The sequence below is a fragment of the Sus scrofa genome, chromosome 4 (genome assembly GCF_054392235.1).
Source record: "Sus scrofa isolate SSC_HxYL_T2T_F1_AM1 chromosome 4, Sscrofa_HxYL_maternal_Yorkshire_Landrace_v2.0, whole genome shotgun sequence".
NCBI lineage: Eukaryota > Metazoa > Chordata > Mammalia > Artiodactyla > Suidae > Sus > Sus scrofa.
In genome coordinates this window covers 127,723,242-127,747,948 of record NC_139386.1, presented here as the reverse complement: position 1 = coordinate 127,747,948, position 24,707 = coordinate 127,723,242, and the positions used below count along the sequence as shown (strand labels likewise).

The 24,707-nt window shown below is 44.4% G+C and overlaps 1 protein-coding gene across 50 annotated transcripts in view; it reads right to left on the bottom strand.

The window, feature by feature from the left end:
* ALG14 (ALG14 UDP-N-acetylglucosaminyltransferase subunit) overlaps nucleotides 1–24,707 on the bottom strand; it is a 154,964-nt gene that overhangs the window by 62,038 nt on the left and 68,219 nt on the right. For 3 of the 50 annotated variants that reach the window (XR_014844746.1, XR_014844745.1, XM_085023982.1), the window contains exon 4: nucleotides 15,625–15,673. The exons of 43 other annotated variants lie outside the window; for them this stretch is intronic. Coding sequence is in view for 1 of the 7 variants with exons in the window: in XM_085023982.1 (XP_084880108.1) it covers nucleotides 15,644–15,673 (30 nt within the window). In the remaining 6 variants the exon portion in view is untranslated. Of the gene's footprint in view, nucleotides 1–504; nucleotides 3,613–15,624; nucleotides 15,674–22,681; nucleotides 23,718–24,707 lie in introns of those variants that run through there. 4 more of the 50 variants (XR_014844715.1, XR_014844752.1, XR_014844729.1 and 1 more) reach the window with 2 other exon arrangements.

Genomic DNA, 24,707 nt, shown 5'->3' with positions numbered 1-24,707 from the left:
GAGATCTCTTAGTAATGCAGTAGTTTTTCCTTTTGTTTTCCCCACACTGTATATTCAGTGGCTCTCCCAGGGGCTTCGATCACTAGAGCTAGGTGCAGTCTCAGGAGTCACTTAGTTCAGCCCTTGCCCTTTAGCTTGAGAAGGAAGGGAAAGACCTTGACATTCACAAGGACACCTACCACTTACCAGTGCCAGAGCCTGAGTGTGGTGTCTGCACAATTTCCCTACTTACACTTTATGATAGCTCTTTGAGGTGCATGTCTTTATCCTCATTTTTGAGACAAGGAGATGGAGGCCCAGAGAACTTGAGTGACCTGGGAAAGATCGCACAGCTGAGACTTGAACCAGCTTTAGAAAGCCAGCCTGGGGCTCTCCTGTCCCCACCCCATCCTGGTCCCACACTTGCCAATCAGGTCCAGCATTAGCTAGAAGTGGGCTGAAGGCAAGGCAGCCTCCAGGGCAGATGTGACACAGGGAGTTTAACTGAAGGCAAAATCCTGGAGATTGTTATTAATATTTTATAGCTTTAATAGAGAAATCAGTGGCAGACTATAATATGTCATTGGACTACAATGGATTATGAAAGCTTTCTGGCAGATAAAATGGTGGGAAATGGTTAACATTTTCAAAAGAAAAGGGAGTATCCTTTCTAAACAGGAAGAACTGGCTCGAATTCAAAGCAATTATGTAACTCCTGACTTCTGTCAAGGCCCCCTCTTAAGCAGATAAGGGATATTTTCTTTGTGATCCTCCCCTAAAATTGTTTTACACATACCTATGTATAAAATTTCAATCTTGCTGAATGGAAAACTAGTCAGCAGTTTTCCTTAGATAATTTATACAGAGATTATTCTTGCAGTATTTAAAAAGGCTTACCATTTTTTATAGAGGATTTTTAAAAATCTAATTCCTTAATTCTAAGTCAAAAGGCTACATAAAAACACTTGTTTGTGCATTGCTGGCTATGTATATGTAAAAGAGAGACAGACACTTCATATTCAAAGCCCGACGACGAAACAGAGGAAGAAGACATGCAGGGGGCCGTGCATGGAGGAGCTGCGCCTTGTTGTGGGAACACGGTCCCCTGCAGCCGAGCCTGCAGCACCACACCTGGAATAAGGGCGCAAGGTCCTCCACAGAACACACGCTTCGTTTTGTGCATCCAGGCGTTCAAAAGGGGTTTCCTTTCGTTGCCCACTGGACATTTATCAAGACCCTAGCACCACCGCATCTGACTCCACAGTAACTTGCAGAAGCAGAACGACACTGCTCGTCCAAATCAGGGTCTTCCCTGGAGGTGTGTACTGCCTTCGAGCTCAGCTGTGCTTGGTGGGGTATGTTCGGCTACACTGGTGATGCTCTGATTACAGACTCAGAAGACAGGCACTGCGGGAGCAACTGGGAGAAGCAGTGGGTCTGCCCCAGTTCTGTGCCGTGGAGACCCCTTTAAACCAGAAAGTAGAAGGGTGACTCCCTGTTAGTATTTCGCAGGCCTCCACATCATTCGCCCAGGGGTACTTGTCAGCATGCAGCCTCTTTCCAAATCAGAATCTTGGGGCCCAGGAACACGCATCTGAAACAGGCTTCCAGGTGCTTCTGGCTCATAGAGCTTGGACAGGAAGGGGGCTGGCAACCCTCCTAGGAGGCCCCTCATCTACACTGTGCAAACGGGGTCTGTGAGCTAAGCGGGGAGGGGAGTCATGGGGACTGGTGAGCCATCAAAGGCCATTTTCTCCCTTGTCCTGGTTGAAGTCACTCAGGGAACAAGCAGCCCGGCTGAGCTCACGTGGAAGAGCTTCTCAGGGGCCTGAGGAATGCAGTGAGAACTGCCAGAAACAGAGAGCCCCGCCGGGATGCGCTTCCTCCTCCGCTGGGGGTCTGGGGCTCAGCTCCGGAGCACGAGCATCCCTGGGCAGGGTCCTGTCATAGGGACAAGTTAGCTTCTTACCTGTCTCTTAATGCTTTAAAAGCGGTGCCTGACGACATTCTGAAAGTAAGGACAGGTTACAGAGAAGCCACCTAAGGGTGGGAGGACAGAAGGGGACATCAGGGAGGCGGCGTGTCCTCTGCCTCTCAAAGTCCACTTAGCTGCCACGGTGCCCCATGCCACCCATGCTGAAGGAGCATCTCAGCAGACGTGGGGGACGCACCACAACCTGGTCCTTGGGGAGGGGAGGGCCGGGCAAGCGGGGCCTCCGGGGTGGGTCTGTCGGTAGCACTAGAGCGAGTCCTCTGCCGGAGTCACCTTAAGGGCAAGGCGGCCGGTTTTAATCCAGCAGGTAACCCGGGAAATACAGTTTTACCAAAAGCCCAATTTTGTTAAGAAGAGATTCTTAGCCACTCTGGAGAGAACACCAAATCTCTAGGTTTTCTGATTCACATATGGCGCCCCTGCTTCTTGAAGCTAATTTCTAAAGTAAACGGGGTGGAGTATTTGAGGCACTGACCCCCCCAGGGGAAGGGCAGCGGTGAGACCCCCCGGGGGTGAATCCTGGCCTCGCTGCTTCCTACCTGTGTGACCCTGGGCTACTTCTTTCACCTGTCTGTGCCTCGATTTCCTAGTCTGTCAAATGGGGATTCAGGTCGTGTTCCCTATAATCCCTAGAGTGAGGATCAGGTGAGGGAGAGTCTGCAAAGCACTAGGATCCAGCAGGCCCCTTATGCACATCTGCTGCTATTATTTTTCTCAGTCTCTGCCTAAGGCTGCCTCCCAACAAAGACCAAATGAGGGGCCTTAGAGCCGAAGGGGGAACAGAGTGCTTGTGTCATCTGTGCGGCTGGAGTTCTTTGAAGATCAACAGTGGCTCTTTTGACGGAACCGCAGTTGTCCCTCCTCCGGCCAGCCCCGCTGAGGGCACTGCTGGGCCACGGTCCAGGCTCGTTGGGTTGTGGCGGCAGGCTCTCAGGTCCTCTTTCAAGAGCCTTTTAAGGGGACAGGAGGGGGGATGGCAGCAGAATCAACCCCTATTTTGTACAGTTCAGCTAACACCAAACTACTGACTTCCCAGGGCAAGACTGAAAATGAAGGTCTGTTTGCGAGGCCGTCCATTCGAGGGTGTAAAACGGAATTCGCTTCACCAGGATTAAATCACACTTCCTGAGTGTGACGGAGCATTTCCAGGGAGAGTAAGTGCCACGCAGCCTCTAACGCCACTCGTTCACTGTCGCGCACGACTCCTACCCCCTGGACAGCCAGGGCCCCCGTGTTTGAGTCTTTGAACCAGAGAGCTGGGTGTGAAAACAAAACCAGGCTTCCCGTGGTCCAGGGAAGTGCCGGCAACAGGACTTCCGGAGGGAACTGGAGCAAGGTGGGAGACCTTCACTTTAAATCTGATTTTCATTATAATCGAGGAGGGTTAAAATCCACGGTGTCACTCTAACAGCTACCACCAGCCCATCACTCTGGGTTGACTCATCTGTGCGACTCTATGAGGAAATTTATTCACAAATTCAACAGTTCTGTCCTGCGCAGAGAGTGGCACCTATAAGCATTAGAGTATAGATGCCCATACCACAGTCTCAGGCTAGCTGGGTTTGGATCCTGTTTCTGCCACTTAGTGGCCATCGGACTTTGTACAAGTCAGCTTTCGCCTTATGCCTCAGTTTTCTTATCTGTCAAATGAGGATAAAAATGGCACAGGGTCGTTGTATGGATTAAACCAGTTAATAAGCATAGGGTACATAAAAAGGAATGAAATGGCACAGGGTCGCTGTAAGGACTGAATGAGTTAACAGCTGTAAGGTACAGAAGAGTTAATAAAGAGAAAGCTCAATGAACACTGAGTTGGGGGCCAGAAGGCTCTCACGCCCTCTGACAGCAGAGCCCCAGAGGAAGAAGGCAGACTCCGCTTCTTGCCTGGTGAGCTCACATCTCAGCCAAGGAAAAGCCACTGTTCCTGGAACCCTCAATTCTCCCGTGTGCTGTTTACGGCAGCCCTCCCAGCTTCCTTCTTCCCGCTTTTAAAGGAGCTTCCTTTTCCTTCTCTCCCTGTGGCCTGGTGGCAGGAACTTGCACATGGCTCTCCATGGCTGCGGACCCTCCAGCTGCAATGCTCTGCTGACAGTTCAGCTGGAGAACTAACTGGCAGTCCATCTGTTTGCGGTCAACAGGTGTTATAATGACCTTGGCAGTTGGGCCCGGGAACTTGAGTGAGCCATCAGGGAACCTGCCATCTAGAAACAGGCGGGGCACTGCATTCAACCCCTCTCAAGTGCTTTGCATGAAGATGGGTGCACCACCAAAGCCTTAGGGGAGCTGGTGGAAATTGCTGATTCACTGCTGGGTCTCTCGTGCTGGTCAGTTTAACAGCACACAATACCTCAGAAAAAACAGCGGTTCTATACATTGTCTCTACAAGTATGGAAACCCGCCTAGCGTACGCCGTTAGTTCAAAACTCCCTGCTCTGAGTCTTTAAAAACTGTGAAATGGAAGGGAATGTCTTCGTCTTTAAACAGAGAAAAAATGTTTCACTATTTCATGCAATCAGTTATAAAACTCAAAGTCTCTGTTCGGCATGGATCTGTTAGGAGGGACACAAAGTGCTATGTCCAATTAATACAATCTATGGATATAAAAGATGAGAGAAGAACACCACAGACTGTTCTAAAGCCATCAAATCACCCCCCTTCCCTTCCCCCTCCACCTTGCCAAAGTATTCACGAATCGTTCCTTGTTTACTGTTTTCAGATCCTTGTTTTAAGACTGAAAAGTTCTGTAACATCCTATAAAAACAGGCTACAAGGAGACAGTTTGTCCCAGGGATTGAATTCCCTCCATCCCAGGCAATAAAAGAAGGAAATTTAAAAAACCCAAAGAGGAGTTCCCATTGTGGCTCAGTGGTAACGAATCCAACTAGTATCCATGAGGACCCAGGTTCGATCCCTGGCTTAGTGGGCTGGGGATCTGGCATTGCTGTGAGCTGCGGTGTAGGCTGCAGATGCGGCTCAGATTCCACATTGCTGTGGCTGTGGTGTAGGTTGGCAGCTGCAGCTCCAATTTGACCCCTAGCTTGGGAACCTCCATATGCTGCAGGGGCTGCCCAACATTTAAAAACAAAAACAAAAAAACCCAAAGAAAATAGATAGTTTACAATACACAAAACCATCTAGCTTAGTATCTACTTAAAGTAGTTTTGTTAGATCTGGTTTTTTGGGAAAACTGAAGTAAGGCTCCATGCACCTGTTACGTGAATGGTTAGACATGACGATTCCCAAGGCGGGAGAATCTACAACAGCACAGCTTTCTTGACGGCGACCCCCACAAGCCCCCGACACACTGACTCATTTCTTTTTCTGCCTTCCCTTCTCCTCTCTCTTTCCCGTCAGCGGAAGGCAAATCTCTGTTCCACCACTCCCTGCAGTTTTAACCTGCCAGAGGGCTTCCTCTCTGGCTCCCTCCTGGGGGACTGGTCCAGCCCCTCTCACTGGCCAAGTCCATCTGCTTGCGCTGTCTCTCTCAGGCTGGATCCCCATGGCAATCCTCTGGTCCTGCAGGGGGAAGGGCCTCTGGTGGCACCGCGATTTGAAATCTTACCATTTTAACTTGGGACAACAGCCCTCTTCCCAGATACATCTCTCTCTCTTCCCCTCCTACCCAAAGCCTGCCAATTCTACCTACCGCCTCTCAAGTCTGGATGCTGCTCTTGACCTCCAGTCAGTGGTGTGGGCCGTCTCTGTCTCCCCTGCGTCCCCAGGCCTCCTCCCTGCGTCCCTCTCCACAGGGCTGCTGCTTGACTTGCCCTCAAATACGGATCCGTCACGTTAACATTTATCAGCTGTGGCTTTCTGCTGTCCTCGAAATAAAGTCCAAACACCCTGGGCTAAAAGTTCTTTCCGGAGTTCCCGTCATGGTGCAGTGGTTAACGAATCCGACTAGGAACCATGGGCTTGCGGGTTCGATCCCTGCCCTTGCTCAGTGGGTTAACGATCTGGCATTGCCTTGAGCTGTGGTGTAGGTTGCAGACGGCTTGGATCCCATGTTGCTGTGGCTCTGGCGTAGGCTGGCAGCTACAGCTCCTATTCGACCCCTAGCTTGGGAACCTCCAAGTGCCATGGGAGCAGCCCAAGAAATGGCAAAAAGACAAAAAAAAAAAACAAAAAGAAGTTCTTTCCTAAAACTCCCTCTCGGTACTGTTTTTCTCCATCATTGTGATTTCAAGGCTCACCTGCATTATTTTCTGTAACAGAGCACGCATGAGTATGGCCCAGGTTATTATAACAACAAGCCATGTGCGGGATCAAGACATCTATTCCTCATGGAATAATAGCTGTTTGTAGCCTGTACTGTACTTGGGTGACCCTCCAGGTACAACCAGTTTTGTGGTTCTAAAGTAGACCTCCTGGTCCCCACAGGGCTTTCTTTGTCTGGATTAATGAGCTATGTAACACACACGCCAGGATTAGAAAAGATATGGCCAGTGCGCTTACTGGAAATCAAGAGCTTTGGGACCGGTCTTCCCACTTAAAAAACAACACAAAACAAAACACAGGAGTGAGGAGGGGAAAGATGACCAACCTGGGGCTCAGAAAGAGAAAAGAAAGAAGGGGCCACCAAGACACATCAAGCCACTGAATGCGGCACTTAATAGGCACTCAATTAGTATTTGTCAAATGATGAATGAATCTGTCCAAGGCCACAAAGCTCACAGGCCACAAAGCAGAGACTTGAATCCGTGTCTGACCGAAAAGCCCCTGCTTTTCTAAAATTCCCACTTCCGTGCTTCTTGCGGAGCGTGTTCTGTTTCCAGGCTTCAATTCACGCTCAGCTCGGCTGCCAGGAAACTGGAAACAAAGGTTGCCGTAGACACCAGCTACCTGAACAACGCTCTGCCCGAGAACCTAGCTGACCATCTGTCCCAACAGTGACCAGGGATGAGCTGGGCTTGTCTGCCTGCGGTCGGCTTGCTGTGGGCCAGTGCTCCTGAGCCCTCGCTCGGGTCCGGGGGGACCTGAGGATGTGAGGAGCGGGGGAGGTGGCCCCGGCGGTGCCTCTGACAGCCGGGGGAGAGGCAGGGCAGGCAGCCCAGCACAGAGCAGGACGCACACAAAGGGCAGGGCAAGGGCCTGGGGACCTGGAGGGGGGTGAAGGCTCGCGGGGAGCTAGGGGGATGGAAGGGGTAGGGGAGGGAAGAATGAACAGAAAAATCCCAGGAGAACAAAAGGCTGCAGAGACAGGAAGTAAAAATAGGTGCCAAACAAAGAGTATAAAGCGGCGGAGACAGATAAAAGAACGGGAGTAAATCACTTGCTGTGAAAATAGCCACAAACTGATTTTCCAATTTTGTGTCAAGATGATGAAAAGTGAGGGCTGACCTGTGTGCCAGCAGCCTTCAGGAACCAAGAAATAAAACGCCCAGGGTGAAAATAGTTTGGGGAGCCCGAAGATGACAAGATTGCTCCGGCAGGAAAAAGTGAAATGAAAGGAAGGACAGCGCCTTCTACCCCTTCGCCCCACTGATCCCCGCACCCGCCCCAGTCTCAAAAGAGAGGGGAGCTGCTTCGCGGGCTCAGTGGGGACCTTGTTCTGCCTGAGCTGATAGACTTGCTTTTTCAGAGTATCTGGTAGACTCAGGATTGTGCGTTCACAAACACCATATAAAAACAGGGTCATCGCTGCCCTGCAAGTGGGTTTTTTTTTTTTTTTTTTTCAGTGTGTTGAAAGGCCGGGCTCAGTCTTTTTTCCCCCCTCACCAGAGCAGCACACAAAGAATTCTCTGACACAAGGCACCCACCGCAGAGGAAAGTGCTTGAGTGTGAGTGAAAGCAACAATGTTCCGAGTGACATTTACTAGCTGCAAACAGTGAAATCAGAGCGCTCCAGTTCACGGAGATTAAATGTCAGGCTTTAAACATGCAGCAGAGTATTAGCTATGGAAGTTTCCAAAATTTAGGATTTAGTTTTATACTGCAAACAGCACTTAAGACTTTTTAAAGCAAACAACTGTGTCATAAGCTGAAGGAGAATATTATTTTGTACCGAAGATGAGACAAGTGCACGACAGTCAGGGAGTTTGGCTCAAGGGCATCAGAGCCAAACTGGTCCTCACCATTCAGATGCTTAAGAGAAAGGGGAGATTCCCCACACTTCGCATTTTGGAAAATACAAGTCAAAATCCAAAACACAGGAGTCTAGGCACCTAAGTTTCCATAGTGGGCATGGGCTTTACAAACCCAAGTGGTTTTGCATTATTGCTTCAGAACGAATGCTTTTTAATGCACCTAAAAAAAAAAGTGAGAGGGGAGGAGTTCCTGCTGTGGTGCAGCAGAAGTGAATCCAACTAGGAACCATGAGGTTGTGGGTTTGATCCCTGGCCTCGCTCAGTGGGTTAAGGATCCGGCATTGCCGTGAGCTGTGGTGTAGGTTGCAGATATGGCTTGGATCATGCATTGCTGTAGTTGTGGTGTAGGCCAGCAGCTGTAGCTCTGATTCGACCTCTAGCCTGGGAACTTCCATATACCATGGGTGTGGCCCTAAAAAAAAAAAAAAAAAAAAAAAAAGAGGGGAAACAGATTCCCCTTTTCTTTTAGGAATATTTTCCATGGATAAATTTATATGTGACAAAATTGGCTGTAACTGCCAAATATAATATGCATTAGAACATGACTAAAGAATAAAATCTCTGGATCTGACAACGTCAGCAGTCTGTCCTTCCTTCATTCAAAATAGCTGGTAAGTACCTTTTCTGTTATGCTTCCTATGAGGTGCTGGACAGATACAAAGCCACTGAAAATGGTTAACATTTCAAGCTTTGTTTGTTTGTTTGTTTTTTTGGCCTTGCTTGGCGTGTGGAAGTTCCCAGTACAATGCCAGATCCTTAACCCACTAGGCCACCAGGGAACTCCCTCCAACTTTATTTCAGACATTTATAATCAGTATATTATCCCCATTTTACAGAGAAGAAAATGGGGCTTCCAGAGAAGTTAAGCCCTTTGCCTAAGACCACAGGACTCCTAAGTCATGCAGGATTCAAACCCTAGCCACTGAGTCCAAAGCCTGAGCAATTCACTTCTTTTTTTTTTTTTTTGTCTTTTTGCTATTTCTTTGGGCCGCTCCCGCAGCATATGGAGGTTCCCAGGCTAGGGGTCGAATCAGAGCTGTAGCCACTGGCCTACGCCAGAGCCACAGCAACGCTGGATCCGAGCCGAGTCTGCAACCTACACCACAGCTCATGGCAACGCCGGATCGTTAACCCACTGAGCAAGGGCAGGGACTGAACCCGCAACCTCATGGTTCCTAGTCGGATTCGTTAACCACTGCGCCACGACGGGAACTCCAGCAATTCACTTCTGTTCAAGGAACTCTGGCAGAGACCACAGGCATGTGAAGAAATAAAGTTTAATGTCAGAAATGAAACAACAAAGATATGAACAGATACAGAGTGAGTAATTCTGACCCAGGTCTGGGACCCGAGGAGGAGACAGTTAAACTGGATCTTGATTCGTGAGGAGGAGCTTTTCAAGGTGAGAAAGGCACCCGTCACTCTAGGCATAGGGAGCTACACTGCTCAAATACGCAGGGCTTGGCATGTCCGTGCGATGCTCAGAGTTCACTGCGTGTCTGAAGGGGGTGACCGTGGAGGCCGGGAAACAGCCCAGATGAAGATATAAGGGGAGGTCGGGGCTGGGAAATAGAGGATGCAGAGTTGAGGAAGGCAGAAATGATGGTCTGTGACCCACGGCGGGTCCGCAGTGGGGACAACGGACCCACCGCCGCTGGCTTTTCAGACCGCTGTAAAAGCTGAGCCTGAAGGAGGTGTAGGACAGACTGAGGAGCAAGGTGAGAGAAGAGGAGGCTGATACCTCAGTGCGGCTTCAGCAAAGCTGAGTTTCAGATACTTGACGGGTATCTGGGCATCCTCCCCGCAACATTCTCTACTTAATAAACGCGGAGTGCAACCTGCGCCAGGTGCTAAGGCAGTTAGAAGAGAACAAAAGTGGGTCTTGCCTTCTCTGAGTTCCCATACTGGAGTCTGGCTTTCGGGGTGGCAGTGCACCAGGGAACTAACAGGCTCATCTCTGGTTATAGTGATGGATGGTGGTGCTACCTGCAATATTTGGGACCTTTTCCTATAAAAAAGCACTATTCCATATCCCACCGGTCACCCAGACTATAACCAACCGAGTGTAGACCCTAGCTCTGTTTTATATATGAAGACTCACATTTTTTGGCCTGTTTCATGTATACATTAAATTTTCCTAAATAGAACTACCACAGAAATTAAAGGAAGACTGTGCTTTGTTTTGTTTGGACCTTTCACCAAGGGCTGTTGGCTCCTTAGGAAAATTACATCACGAGTTGCGGGAGGTGAAAAGGTCCAGAGGATGACGGAGGTGACAGCTGCACAACAACGTTGACGGACCGAGTGCCGCAGGACTGTACACGTAAAAATGATTACAATGACACATTTTATGCGATACATTTTTAAATAAAATAGGTTCTAAATTGAAAAAAAAATTTAAAAAGAAAAGGAAAAGAATATCACATCATGGGCGGCAACCCCATTCACAGTTTCCAAGTTACCAAAGCAATGCACCCACGCCCGTCCGCGGAGCAGTGGGCTAATCACGCTGCACCCATGTTCCAAATCCTTCTCCTTCGCTGTGTCTCCTGGTGCAGTCATACCTGGAGATATGGTCAAACATGCGACATGACGGCGAATTTCTATTTCTTTCTCTCTTTAAATGCAACTTCCTCCCTTTAAATGCAATTATATTATAGCGCTTTAATGGAATTTCGTGCACACAGGTGAGTTATATTAACTATGAATGGCATTTCGGGATAGCAGAAGGCGTGGTATATTTGTTATAAGAAGGATACACTAGGTTCTAAGGATTGAGCATCATTAGTGAGAGACAGACATATAAATGGACCTGAAATACAAGGGAACCCATGGCAGCACCTCAGGGAGGACAAAGCGCAAGGGGAGAACCAGGCAAAGAGATGCAGTTGCCCACAGGGGGGCTGGGAAGGCCGAGCCCCTGGAGACGGTGTGATGTGAGAAGGGGCTGATGACGTCCCCTGTTAGGACAATTCCAGAGATGGGGGCCTCGGTGTCAGCCTCCAGTGACGTCCATTCCTTAGGCGCAGCTTTGACTGTTATCAGGTCCTTCTGGATGTTCTACCCATATCTCCCCCACAACGGCCTGGTTCTGGGAGGCTCCAGTGGGCAGGGCTCGATGAATAACCAGCCCACGTAGCGTCTCTTCCAGAATCTGAAAACTGTGGTTTCTGTAAAACTTTCTGGTTAATCTTCTCTTCTTCAGGCTAAATCTCCCTACTTCCTCCAACTGTTTCTCATATAACTGGGTTTCATGTTCCCGTACCATCTGGGTCATTTTTCTCTGAACATGCTCCAATTTGTCCGTGGCCCTTTAAAAGTGCGGTGCCTTAGAGCTGAATGCGGTTTCCAGCACTGAAATTATAACTACATTTCCTAATATCCCCCTGAAAGGGGAAAAGGTTATTGCTGCACACAGTGAGATCGGGGTGGGGGAGGGCGTGGGGGGAGAGCTGTCTTAACCATCTTGGTATTGCCAGTTTTGATAAATTTTCCCTTTTTGTTTAAGCAAGTTAAATCTGAACTTTTTTTTTTTTTTTGCAAGTTAAATCTGGATTTTTAATAGTTGTAACTAGAGTTCTTACTGCAAACAGCTTTTTTTTTTTTTTTTTCTAGTTTGCTTTTGCTGTGAGGATGAGCTGAAAATGTGGGTCTGGATAATAAACACTAGCAATTATTTTCATTTGCTGATAGCATCTGTTTACAACCATCCTATAGTCATTTCTTGCCTGTCCATGTCCCACGTATATCTAACCAAGACTGGCGGGTCTACCACCCTTTCCAAGGGCCTGGCCTGTAGACTGGAAGCAGTATTTCTGCATTAAGCATGGATCTGGTGTGGGTGTGGAAAGCCCCTGCATTCCTCTGTGTCTACTGAATCTCAGCTTGAGCCCCACCATGTGTAATTCCACCCACTTTTCATCCCATTTTGGTCTGAGACTGAAACCCTGCAATAACTTCACTGGCTCTTGCCAACATGCTGTTCCCTGGGACCGAAGCAGTACCGTTTCATCTCCTTATTGGAGATGCTAAGGACTCTCGAACCGCAGTGATACCATCCACTGGTCTGAATCTGTGGAAGCCATGGCAGAACCCCACAGAAAAATATCACTCTGACATCAATACTAGCTTGCACCCACCTTGAATGCAAAGACTTCAACTAATTAACCAAGAAATAGGGGACGGGTTAAGCTCAGAAGTTTAAGCACTTTATGTCACATCTCCTGGCTGCCCAAGTTCCGACATGCTTTTGCAGCTGAACAGACCAGCTCCAAGGTAAACTATGTGAGAGCAGCGTTATTTCTTCCGTTAGTTGATGTCTCCCAAGCTCTCAGAACAGTGTTTAGCCTGTAACAGCCACTCGACAAACATTTGTTGAATGAATGAATGAAATGACCTGGTATGGCAGACAGACAGCTACCTGTTTTGCCCAGTATTTTCTTTTGAGAATTGCTTTATGATGGTTCTGCCAATCATGGGAGACCGAATGAGCTGGCAAATGGTGTCATGAGGCTGGAGTTCCTTGATCTGAAGGTCTCTAGCCCCTGGATTCCCTACAGCAAAGCAGGTATCTGCACGCCTTACTTCTGGAGAAGCTGAGGCAAGACATCAGGAGTTTGATGGACGTGAGTGGTCCATTCTGCAGGTAGATTATTCAGCGGCCACTTTTATGTGCATGTCCATCACAAAACCCAAGCCAGCGGGGTGAAATGAATCTCTAGTGAGAATAATCTTATGTTTCTAATATTATCCATCTTCATAACTCATCAAAATATTAGTATCAGAATTTATCTTATTCACATTACATTTGAGATGAAAACTTTTTCAAACTTCTAATGAGAGATGAAATACAGTTTTTATAATATCAGCTTTACCATGATAATGCTATCGAGGGTTTCTCAGAAAAAAATTAATCCACAAAATATAGAAAAAAACGATACACTGGATTAATATGATCCAATAAATGGAGGGTGGGAAGGAGAGCTCTAAGTCTTTTAAACATTTTTGGTAAAATATACATAACATAAAATTTACCCTTTCAACCATTAAAAAAAAAAAAAAAAAGGCTGCACCTGCGGCATATGGAGGTTCCTGGGCTAGGGGTCAAATTGGAGCTGCAGCTGCAGGCCTGCACCACAGCCATAGCAACACCAGATCCTTAACCCACTGAGGGAGGCCAAGGATTGAACCTGTGTCCTCATGGATATTAGTCAGGTTCTTAAACTGCTGAGCCACAACAGGAATTCCCCCCTTTAACCATTTTTAAGTGTATGATTCAATGCCGTTAAGTCTATTTACAAGGTTGTGCAACCATTAACCACTAACCCAGCCTTAGAACCTTTACATGATACGAAACAGAAATTCTGTTTCTAATTCATTAAAGAGTTAACTCCCTGTTAACCCCTCCTCCCAGCCCCTGGTAATCTCTATTCCACGCTCTATGAATTTGCCTATTCCAGGTATCTCATATAACTAAAATTAAATAATATTTGCTTTTTTTTGGACTGGCTTCTTTCACTTGGTGTAATGTTTTCAAGTATAGGTTTTAGAGCATGTATCAGAATTTCATTCCTTTTTCTGTGGCCAAATAATACTACACTGTATGTATATACCACAGAGTGTTATGCATTCATCTGCTGATGGACACTTGGGTTGTTTTCACCTTTGGGACAGTGTGTTATGAGCACTGGTGGACAAGTAGCTGTTGGAGTCTCTGCTTTCGATCATTTTGGTAAACCTAGGAGTGAACTTGGTGGACCACAGGGTAATTCTATATTTAACTTTTTGAGGAAACTATATAAGGCTTTCAAAGATAATTTATAAAATAAAAATGATGAATTCAGGAATTATATTCTGCAATAAGTAAGTTATGCCTCGCATGCTACTTCACATATTACGGAAGACACAGCGACTGCCATGGTCAATAGACTAGAGGAGACATCATTGCCTTGTAGTGAAGAAGGAATTTCTAAATAACTGTAGATCCCCAAGACGGTAAGAAATAATAATTACAACTTGCTTAAAGTAAACACCAAGATCTTCACAAACACAAAACCTAGTCTTTAGAAAACTCAAAACTTTCACTCAGAAATAATGAATGCCACTACTTGATCAGACAATTGTAGTCTCTGAGTACAAAATAATTGATCAGTTTGCTTCTAAAGTGTAAAGGTCATGCAAGACAAGGAAATACTGGGGAAGCGTCACAGAGCAGAAGAGACTTAGGGACCTGGTAAGTAACTGCACTGTGGATCCCAGATTGGATTTTTTTTTGTTTGTTTTGTTTTTTTTTTGTATTTTGTTGTTGTTGTTGTTGTTGTTGCTATTTCTTGGGCCGCTCCCACGGCATATGGAGGTTCCCAGGCTAGGGGTTGAATCAGAGCTGTAGCCGCCGGCCTACGCCAGAGCCACAGCAACGCAGGATCCGAGCCACGTCTGCAACCTACACCACAGCTCACGGCAACGCCGGATCGTTAACCCACTGAGCAAGGGCAGGGACCGAACCCGCAACCTCATGGTTCCTAGTCGGATTCGTTAACCACTGCGCCACAACGGGAACTCCTCTTTTTGCCTTTTCTAGAGCCGCTCCCGAGGCATATGGAGGTTCCCAGGCTAGGGGTCGAATCGGAGCTGTTGCTGCCGGCCTATGCCAGAGCCACAGCAACATGGGATCTGAGCCACATCTGCAACCTATACCACCGTATCCTTAACCCACTGAGTGAGGCCAGGGATCGAACCCACAACCTTATGGTTCCTAGTCGGATTCGTTAACCACTGCGCCATGATGGGAACTCCCCAGGTTGGATCTTGAACCAAAAATGTACAACAATGGAAATACGGGCAAAATCCAAATAAAGGCTATAATTTGGTTAATAGTTAACATACCAGGGTTAATATCTTGGTTTTGACGATGGTACTATAGTTATATAAGGTATTAACACTAGTGAAAACTGAATGAATGATAAACAGGAATTGTCTACCATTTTTGAAACTTATGCATAAGCTTAAAATGACTAAAAGATAGGAAATTGAGTGTGGCTGCTCAGCAGTTAATGAAGCCAACTAGGATCCATGGGGATGAGGGTTCAACCCTTGGCCTCAGTCAGTGGGTTAAGGATCTGGCGTTGCCGTGAGCTGTGGTGTAGGTTGCAGATGCGGCTCGACCCCATGTTGCTGTGGCTGTAGTGCAGGCTGGCAGCTATAGCTCTGATTTGACCTCTAGCCTGGGAACCTCACAGGCTGCCTTGTGTGGCCTTAAAAAAAAAAAAAAGACAAAACAAAACAAAAATAGCTACAAGATAAAAAGCATTTTATATTTTAAATAATTTATACCAATTTTCTACAATTTCTTTCAGAGGATAGAACTGGAGGGAATACTTCCTAACTCATTCTATGATGCCAGAACTACTTTAATTCCAAAACCAAAGATATTACTAGAAAACTACAGACCAATATCCTTCATGAACACAGATGTAAAAATTCTCAACAAAAACTCAAATCGAATCCAACAAAGTTTGAAAATAATTATACACACAATCAAGTGGGGTTTACTCCATGCATACAGACCTGGTTCAGTATTTGAAAATCAATCCATGTAATCCATCACAGCAGCAGACTAAAGAAAAAAAGTCACATGGGCATATCAATAGATAGCAGGAAAAAACATGTGATAAAATCCAACATCCATTCTTGATTAAAAAACTCCTAGTAAACATGGAGAACAGTTTGGAGATACCTTAGAAAATTATACATAGAACTTTCACATGACCCCGCAATCCCACTCTTGGGCATATATCTGGACAAAACTCTACTTAAACGAGATACATGCACCCGCATGTTCATTGCAGCACTATTCACAATGGCCAAGACATGGAAACAACCTAAATGTCCATCGACAGATGATTGGATTCGGAAGATGTGGTATTATGTACACAATGGAATACTACTCAGCCATAAAAAAGAACGACATCATGCCATTTATAGCAACATGGATGGAACTAGAGACTCTCATACTGAGTGAAATAAGTCAGAAAGACAAAGACAAATACCATGTGATATCACTAATAACTGGAATCTAATATATAGCACAAATGAACATTTCCACAGAAAAGAAAATCATGGACTTGGAGAATAGACTTGTGGCCGCCTGGGGGGAGAGGGAGGGAGTGGGAGGGATTGGGAGCTTGGGGTTATCGGATACAACTTGGAATGGATTTACAATGAGATCTTGATGTAGCATTGAGAAATATGTCTAGATACTTATATTGTAACAGAACAAAGGGTGGAAAAAAAATGTATACATGTAAATGTATCTTGGCCCCATGCTGCACAGAGGAAAAATAAATAAATTAATAATAATAAAAAAACTAGTAAACTAGGAATAGAGTGGAACTTCCTCAGTTTGATAAAGAATATCAATAAAAATCCTACAGCTAGTATCATCTTTTTTAAATTTATTTTTATTTTTATTAATAGCTGCAGCATATGGAAGTTTCCAGGCCAGGGGCTGAATCAGAGCTGCAGCTGAGGTCTACATCACAATTACAGCAACACTGGATCTGAGCCCCATCTGCAACCTATGCCATAGCTTGCAGCAATGCTGGATCTTAGGTGGGATCCTTAACCCACTGCACTGGGCTGGGGATCAAACTAGTGCCTCCAAAGAGACAAGCTGGATCATTAACCCACCGTGCCACAGTGGGACCTCCCAGTTTTTCCCAATTTGATCTGTAGATTCAATAAATACAGTCTCATTCAAAATCCTAGGAAGTTATTTTGTGGATATCAACAAACTGATTTTAAAGCTTATATAGAGACAAAAGACACAGAAGATACAACACAATATCGAATAAGAACAAGTTAGAGGATACTACTTGACTTCAGTAAGTATGTACTGACTTTGTACTTACTATAAAAACAATCTCTTTTAAATTCACATTAAAAAAATACTTAGGGGAGTTCCTGTCGTGGCGCAGTGGTTAACGAATCCGACTAGGAACCATGAGGTTGCGGGTTCAGTCCCTGGCCTTCTCAGTGGGTTAATGATCTGGCGTTGTCATGAGCTATGGCGTAGGTTGCAGATGCGGCTCGGGTCCCGCATTGCTGTGGCTCTGGCGTAGACCAGCGGCTACAGCTCCAATTAGACCCCTAGCCTGGGAACCTCCATTTGCCGCAGGAGCAGCCCAAGAAATAGCAAAAAGACAAAAAAAAAAAAAAAAAAAAAAAAAAACCACTTAGGTTGGGTTGTGGGATGGAAATCCTATGAAATTGGGTTGTGATGATCATTATACAACTACAGATGTGATAAATTCATTTGAGTAATAAAAAACAATAAAAATAAAATAAAAAAATACTTAGGAATAAACCTGATGAAGGAGGTTAAAGACTTATATGCTGAGAAGTACAAAACACTAATAAAGGAAATTGAAGATGATTCAAAGAAATGGAAAGATATCCCATGCTCTTGGATTGGAAGAATTAATATTATTAAAATTGCCATAATATCTAATGCAATCTACAGATTTAATGTGATCCCTATCAAATTACCTATGACGGTTTTTTAAAGAACAAGAGGAAATAATCCTTAAAAGAGCCCAAATTGCCAAAGCAATCCTGAGAACAAAGACCAAAGCAGGAGACTCTCAGAGTTGAGACAATACTGCAAAGCTACAATAATCAAAACAGTCAGGCATTGGCACAAAAGCACACATGTGGATCAGGGGAATGGAACAGAGAGCCCAGAAATAAACCTTGGTCAATTAATCTTTGACAAAAGAGGCAAGAATATACAATGGAGAAAAGACAGTCTCTTCAGCAAGTGGTGTTGGGAAAGGTGGACAGCTGCATGTAACAAATGAAGTTAGAATACACTGTCACACCATGCACAAAAATAAACTTGAAGTGGCATAGAAACTTAAATATAAGACTGACATCATAAAATTTCTAGAAGAGAACATAGGCAAGACATTCTCTGACATAAATTGTACAAATGTTTTCTCAGGTCAGTCCCCCAAGGCAATAGAAATAAGAGAAAAATAAACAAATGGGACCTAATCAAACTTATCAGCTTTTGCACAGCAAAGGAAACCATAAGCAAAACAAAAAGATAACCTATGGATTGGGAGAAAATATTTGCAAATGATGTTATAGTCAAGGGCTTAATTTCCAAAATATACAAACAGCTCATACAACAACAAAAACCCAATTAAAAATGGGCTAAATACCTAAGCAGACGTTTCCCCAAAGACGTCCAGATGGCCAATAGACATATGAAAAGATGCTCGACATTGCTAATAATCAGAGAACTGAAAATCAAAACTACAATGAGGTACCACCTCACACTAGCCAGACTAGCCATCATCAAGTCTACAAACAATATATGCTGAAGAGATTATGGAGAAAAGAAAACCCTCCTACACTGTTGGTGGAAATGTAAATCGGTACAGCTTCTATGGAAAACAGTATGGAGGCTCCTCAGAAAACTAAATACAGAGTTGCTATAAGATCCATCAGTCCCAGTCCTGAGCATATACCTGGAGAAAACTTTAACTTGAAAAGATACCCGTACTCCTATGTTCATAGCAGCACTATTCACAATAGCTAAGACATGGAAAGAACCTAAATGTCCATCAACAGATGAATGTATAAAGATGTGGTACACACACACACACACACACACACACACACACCAGAATACTACTCAGCCATTAAAAAAGAATAAAATAATGCCATTTGCAGCAACATGGATACAACTAGAGACTGTCATACTAAGTGAAGTAAATCAGACAGAGAAAGACAAACACCATATCAGTTATATGTGGAATCTAAAATTCATGACACAAACGAACTTATTTACAAGAGAGAAACAGACTCACAGACAGAGAGAGCAGACTTGTGGTTGTCAAGGTGGAGGGATGGACTAGGAGTTTGGGGTTAGCAGATGCAAACTATTACATTTCAAATGGATAAACAACAAGGTCCTACTATACAGCAGAGGGAACTCTATTCAATATCTTGTAATAAGCCATAAAGGAAAAGAAAAAGTAAGACAGTGTCTACTGGTGAAATAATAGACAAGTATATCAAAAGAACACAATAGGGAGCCAGAAAGAGCACCAAATAAATACAGTCAACTGATACTTGACAAAAGAGTAAAGGCAACACAATGGAACAAAGACCATCTTTTCAGCAAATGATACTGGAACTACTGGACATTCACATGCAAAAAAAAAGAATTTAGACACAGATCTTACACTCTTCACAAAAACTAACTCAAAATAAATCTCCGATCTAGATATAAAACGCAAAACTATGAAATTCCAAGAAGATAACAGAAAAGCTAGATGACCTTGAGTTTGGTGATGACTTTTTAGGTGTAACACCAAAGGCACAACCCATAAAAGAAATAACTGATAAACTGGATTTCATTAAAATAAAAAAAAATTATAATTCTTCAAAAGACATCATCAAGAAAATGAAGACAGGCCACAGACTGGGAGAAAATATTGACAAAGGGAAGATCTGATAAAGGACTGTTATCCAAAATATACAAAGGACTTTAAAAACTCAACAATAAGAAAATGAACAAACTGACTAAGAAACAGGCCAAAGATCTTTACAGATACTTCATCAAAGAAGGTATACAGATAGCGAGTAAGCATGTGAAAAAGACTATAATATGTCATTAGGGAAAGGCAAATTAAAACAATGCGATGCCAGTATATGCCCACAAGAAAGGCCAAAATCCGCAACATGACAACATCAAATGTGGATGAAGGTGTGGAGCAAAAGGAACTCTCATTCACTGCCGATGGAAATGCAAAATGCTATAGCCACTCTGGAAGACCGTTTGGCAGTTTCTCACATAATTAAACTTACTTTTACTATACGACCCAGTAATTGTGTTCTTGGTGTTTGCCCAAGGAATTGAAAACTCACCTACATGAAAAAACCTGCACACAAACGTTTATAGCAGTTTTCTAAATGTCAAAACTTGGATGTGGCAACCAAGATATCCTTCAGTGGGCGAATGGATAGCTCAACTGTGGTACATCCAGGCAATGGAATATTATTCAGCGCTAAAAAGAAATGAGTTATTAAGCCATGGAAAAACATGGAAGAATCTGGAAGAAGCCAATCTGAAAAGGCTACATACCGTATGACTGCAACTATATGACATTCTGGAAAAGGCAAAACCATAAAGATAGTAACAGCAACAACAACAAATCAGTGATCTTCAGGGGTTGGGGGAAGGAGGGATGAATAAGCAAAGCACAGAGCATGTTCAAGGCCATGAAACTCCTCTGCATGGTAATATAATGGCAGATACACGCTATTACACATTTGCCAAAAGCTATTCAATGTATAACATCAAGAATGAATAACACCGTAAACACCTGGGCTTTGGGTGATGATGATGTGTCGGTGCAACAAATGTACCGCTCAGGTGAGGGGTGTTAACAAGGGGGAGGCTATACCTGTGTCGGGGCAGAGGATACGTGGGAAATCTCTGTGCCTTCTGCTGAATGTTGCTGAAAACGCCAGTCTGCTCTAAAAATAAAGTCTACTTTTAAAAAAGTGAGAGAAAGAAACAACAAGCTACTGTATACCAATATTTCCATCAGCCCTGTGACTACTCATTTGTGTATTGTGGATTTAGAAAATACCACCAAGAATGAGTGAGCTCTTTTTGCCATTCCTAAGTTCTACAAAGAAAAGAAAGTTCTTACGGACTCAAAGGGAAAAAAATACCAGAATATTGTTCCATATTTAGGGAAAAGTTCTACAAATCTGGAAGAAAAAATTCCAACAGGACCTAGCATAAATATAAACAAAGGACATTTAAATAAAGCCAGAGGAACCGTTCTTATATATTCTGAATACTGTGCACTGATTTGGCCATACTGTGATCAGAAAGCCAACTTGAGAGAAGAAAGAGGAATGGGGGGGTGGGCATCTCAATTCATCTAGAAACCTGAAGATTCCAATTACTTCCGTTCATTCAAAACAGGATTAAGATCCTATAGTATTCTTTATTACTGAAATTCCAAAACTGAATTGGGTAATTATTTTATTCTTCACTTTTAATGAGTAACAGTGATTAAAAAATGAATTAAAACATTTACCCAAATTTATTACTGTTTCATCATATGAACTTCCATGTAAGCATGGTTTGGATCTTCTGGTGAATGTCACTGTAGTCCAAAATCTCTAGTTTAGGGAAATACCATCCAACTCAGAGAGGAGTGGAGTTGAAACTAAACTTATATGAACTATTTTACGATTGTTTTGTCTTCTTAGAGAAAGTTATCAAGTCATTATAATAGAGCCCAGCAAGATTTTGCTGCTCCTTAAAAATCAGTTCTCCACATTTGTTACAAAGAAATACAAATGCCAGATTCGGTGGTCGCCAAGGCTATGCTGGCAGAGGTGAGGAAAGTCCTCAGGCACCTCCAATCAGGCACTGTTCTGCAGGTGACACTACCATATACTGGGTTTCCCCTGGCGAACAACACTCCAGGGCCAACAGGGCCTGTTCCAGGCAGGTCCACGCTGGTGCAATTTCCTAGTACATCACATATTTAGAATTAATGAATCAAAGACTCTTAAAGCTGGAAGGAAACTTAACGATCAAAAGTGATATCACAGGAAAAAGTATAATCTAGTAAGCTGTTGTTCAACTCTGTCTTGTTTGCCCTGTTGATTCAACAATAAAATAAAATGAAAAACAATCCAGAAGAATCTTTCCCTCTTGTCAAAAATACGAGTTGCTATGTATTTGTAATCATAGAATTGTCTCATTTTTTTCCAGCGCAGGATAAGCAAAAGGTCACATTTGAACATGACCAAAAACTACCGTTTATTCACAATTTATCCTAACCCTCCATGGCTTCTGATGGAAATAAGTTTCCTGTGCTTTATAATGAAAATACAGCAACCAGAACCTGGATGCTTAACGCTATTCTGCCAACAACTAAAACAAACAACCCTCCAGATCTGCACTGGCTTCGTAGGCAAAGAAATCAATTATTTCAGAGTTCCAAAACTAATTCACTGATCTAATGAGGACTAGACTCCATGTTGCATATTTTACTGTTTTCAGGTCCCCAGTGAGATAAAATGATTCGGCATATATTTTTAGCACTGAGCTATTTTTAATAGCACTGTCTTTAAATCTTTTTCCTTAAAAAACAAACAAAACAAAAGCCCTCCGGTATTTTTAACTTCAGGATTCTCTAATTGAGCTATGAAATTCGATTATGAAGCAACAGTTTAGTTTACTTTAGCCAGCTTTTATCATTTTGTGTTTAGAATCATTCTCAGAAATCCAAAGTGGCTGATTACTGGACAAGTCCTAATTGCTCCCCAGAGACTGTGGGAGCTCGGGCTTTTAGCATCGTTCACTGCTTGGCTGGGAAACAGGCTTCCCCTTGTAGTGCCCGATCTGTTATTGATTTAAAAAATGACCTAAAGGGCGATTTGTTCTGGGTTCTTTGAAGTATCTTCGCTGCTCCTGCCTTCTGCAACTGTTCTGTCAGACATCCTGAAGCCTTCCATCATATTTCTCACTATGCAGCTGTGTAGCCGGGAGTGCTGGGGTAACGGCTCATGAACCTGCTCTCACCTCCAGAAGAGGGCCTGGGATTTCAAACACCTCCAAATAATCACTCTGGTGTTTCTGCCTCGAATCTGGAGGCCAGTCAGCTCAGTTCCCAGTTCACACGATCCTTCCTTCCTAACCTTGGACTCAGGGCAGTGCCTGCCTCCTGGATCACATACTCTTCTGAGCATAAAGGCTGCCTGTGTCCCATGGTCACCTCCATCTTCCACGGTGCCCAGCTCCGGTCTCAGCTCACAGGAGTTATTCAGTGCAAACAAAAAAAAAAAACACAATTGTAAATAGCTCGTTTATTTACAATTGTCTACAAATAAACTACAATTATTTGGAAACTGATTTACAGATTATATTTTATTTGTCAATAAGAACAAGTTTACGAAATACTAACACATTTAGGAATAATTGTTCTAAGAATAGAGATTCAGATTATAGCCAGTAAAATCTTGCTCTGCAATCTAGGTGTTATGATGCTGGTAAGTGGCATTAGAAAGCAACTCTATTTCGATAGTTGAAGGCCCTCATAGAAAGTACAATTCAGTGAATAACATTTTCCTTAAGAATCAAGCCGGTATTTTGGCAGAATGGCAGCAGAGGAAGAACCTCAGTTCCACAGGCTTGGTTATGATTCCCAACCCTTTTCAATCTGAAGAGAGCTTTGCACAGTTTTAGACCTGCCACAGCGCACTAAGAAGAGGGGAGGCCCACGTTGCCACGCGCTCAAGTAAGAGGACAGGTCACATTTGGCGGGAGGGGGGAGTCAGTCACATACAGAGTGACTCAGGAGGCAGGTGAAGGGACCCCTGGGTGCCATTCCTCTCTGAGCAGGATCTAGAAGGAAACGAAGGGGAAGCTGAGGAGGAGGTATTAACGGGCCGAGAAGGAAGCCCGTGCTCTCGGGGTGCAGGGGTGGGATCCAGAGCTGCTCACTTCTGTATATGGTGTCTTCCAATTCATTACAATCCAGTTATGAATCAAAGAGCTAAGCACCCAACACACTGCTAAGCTCCCTGGGATTTGGCCCTTCAAGTCTTCATGGTCTGATCTGAGGAAGGAGAAAATGAATGGAAGTGAGCTGACCAGAGACAATGAAAGGCTGGCCTGTAAGTTCAAGGGGAGGTCACCGGCAGGGAAGACTTGGATGGAGTGGCAGTACAAGACAAAGCTCAGAAGAAGCTTCCAGAAAACTGAGGAAATGAACTGTGTCACAGAAACAGGCCCATGCCTACGCGCTCCCCCTTGCGAGAGGCAGATTCAGAAGGATGTCCTTGAAAGGTGGCCCAGTAGGAGAGAGAACCGTGACAGATTGCTTTTGGAAGGGCTGGAGTCTGAGATGAAAACATAAGGGGGCCAAAGAAGGAAAAACAGAGAAGCAAATAATCCCCGGTTGTTTTCATGCCTGAAGAGGCTCACTGTGGCATGAAAATTAACATGAAAACAGTTAGACATACCACATCATCCAAGCCAGGCACCATGCTGACATTCCTTGGCCTAAGTTTAAAAATATTTATTAACTCCTTATTAGCCTCTCGATTTTTGGAAGGGGCTATTTAACCTGGTGACAAAGGGGCAGGAGAGGACCTAGGAACCTACCATGAAGGCCCCTCAGGCACATACTAGTTACAGTCACACGAGACTATGAAGTAAGTATCCTGGTCTCTGTTCTACATATGAGGAAAGAGAAGTTTGCGGAGATTAAATAGCTCACTTAAGCTGGTCCACATATCAGAATGGCAGACCTACATTCAGAACCCTAGTATGCTGACATCAGCCCATTTCCTCTGTTTCATTGGTAGTGTGGTCTAGAGCTGAACTAGAGCCAGAAGCGACACTGGGTTTTTCATCCATGTTTGGCTATTAGTCCTGAGACTCAGGACAAGGGATGCCCCCTCTTGGCTTTGTTATCTAAATTTTAAAAGAGAGGAAGAGGGGGAGTTCCCTGGGGCCTAGCAGTTAAGGATCTGGAGTTGTCACTGCTGTGGCATGGGTTTAATCCCTGGATGTTCTGCAGGCTGTGGTTCTGAGCAAAAAGCAG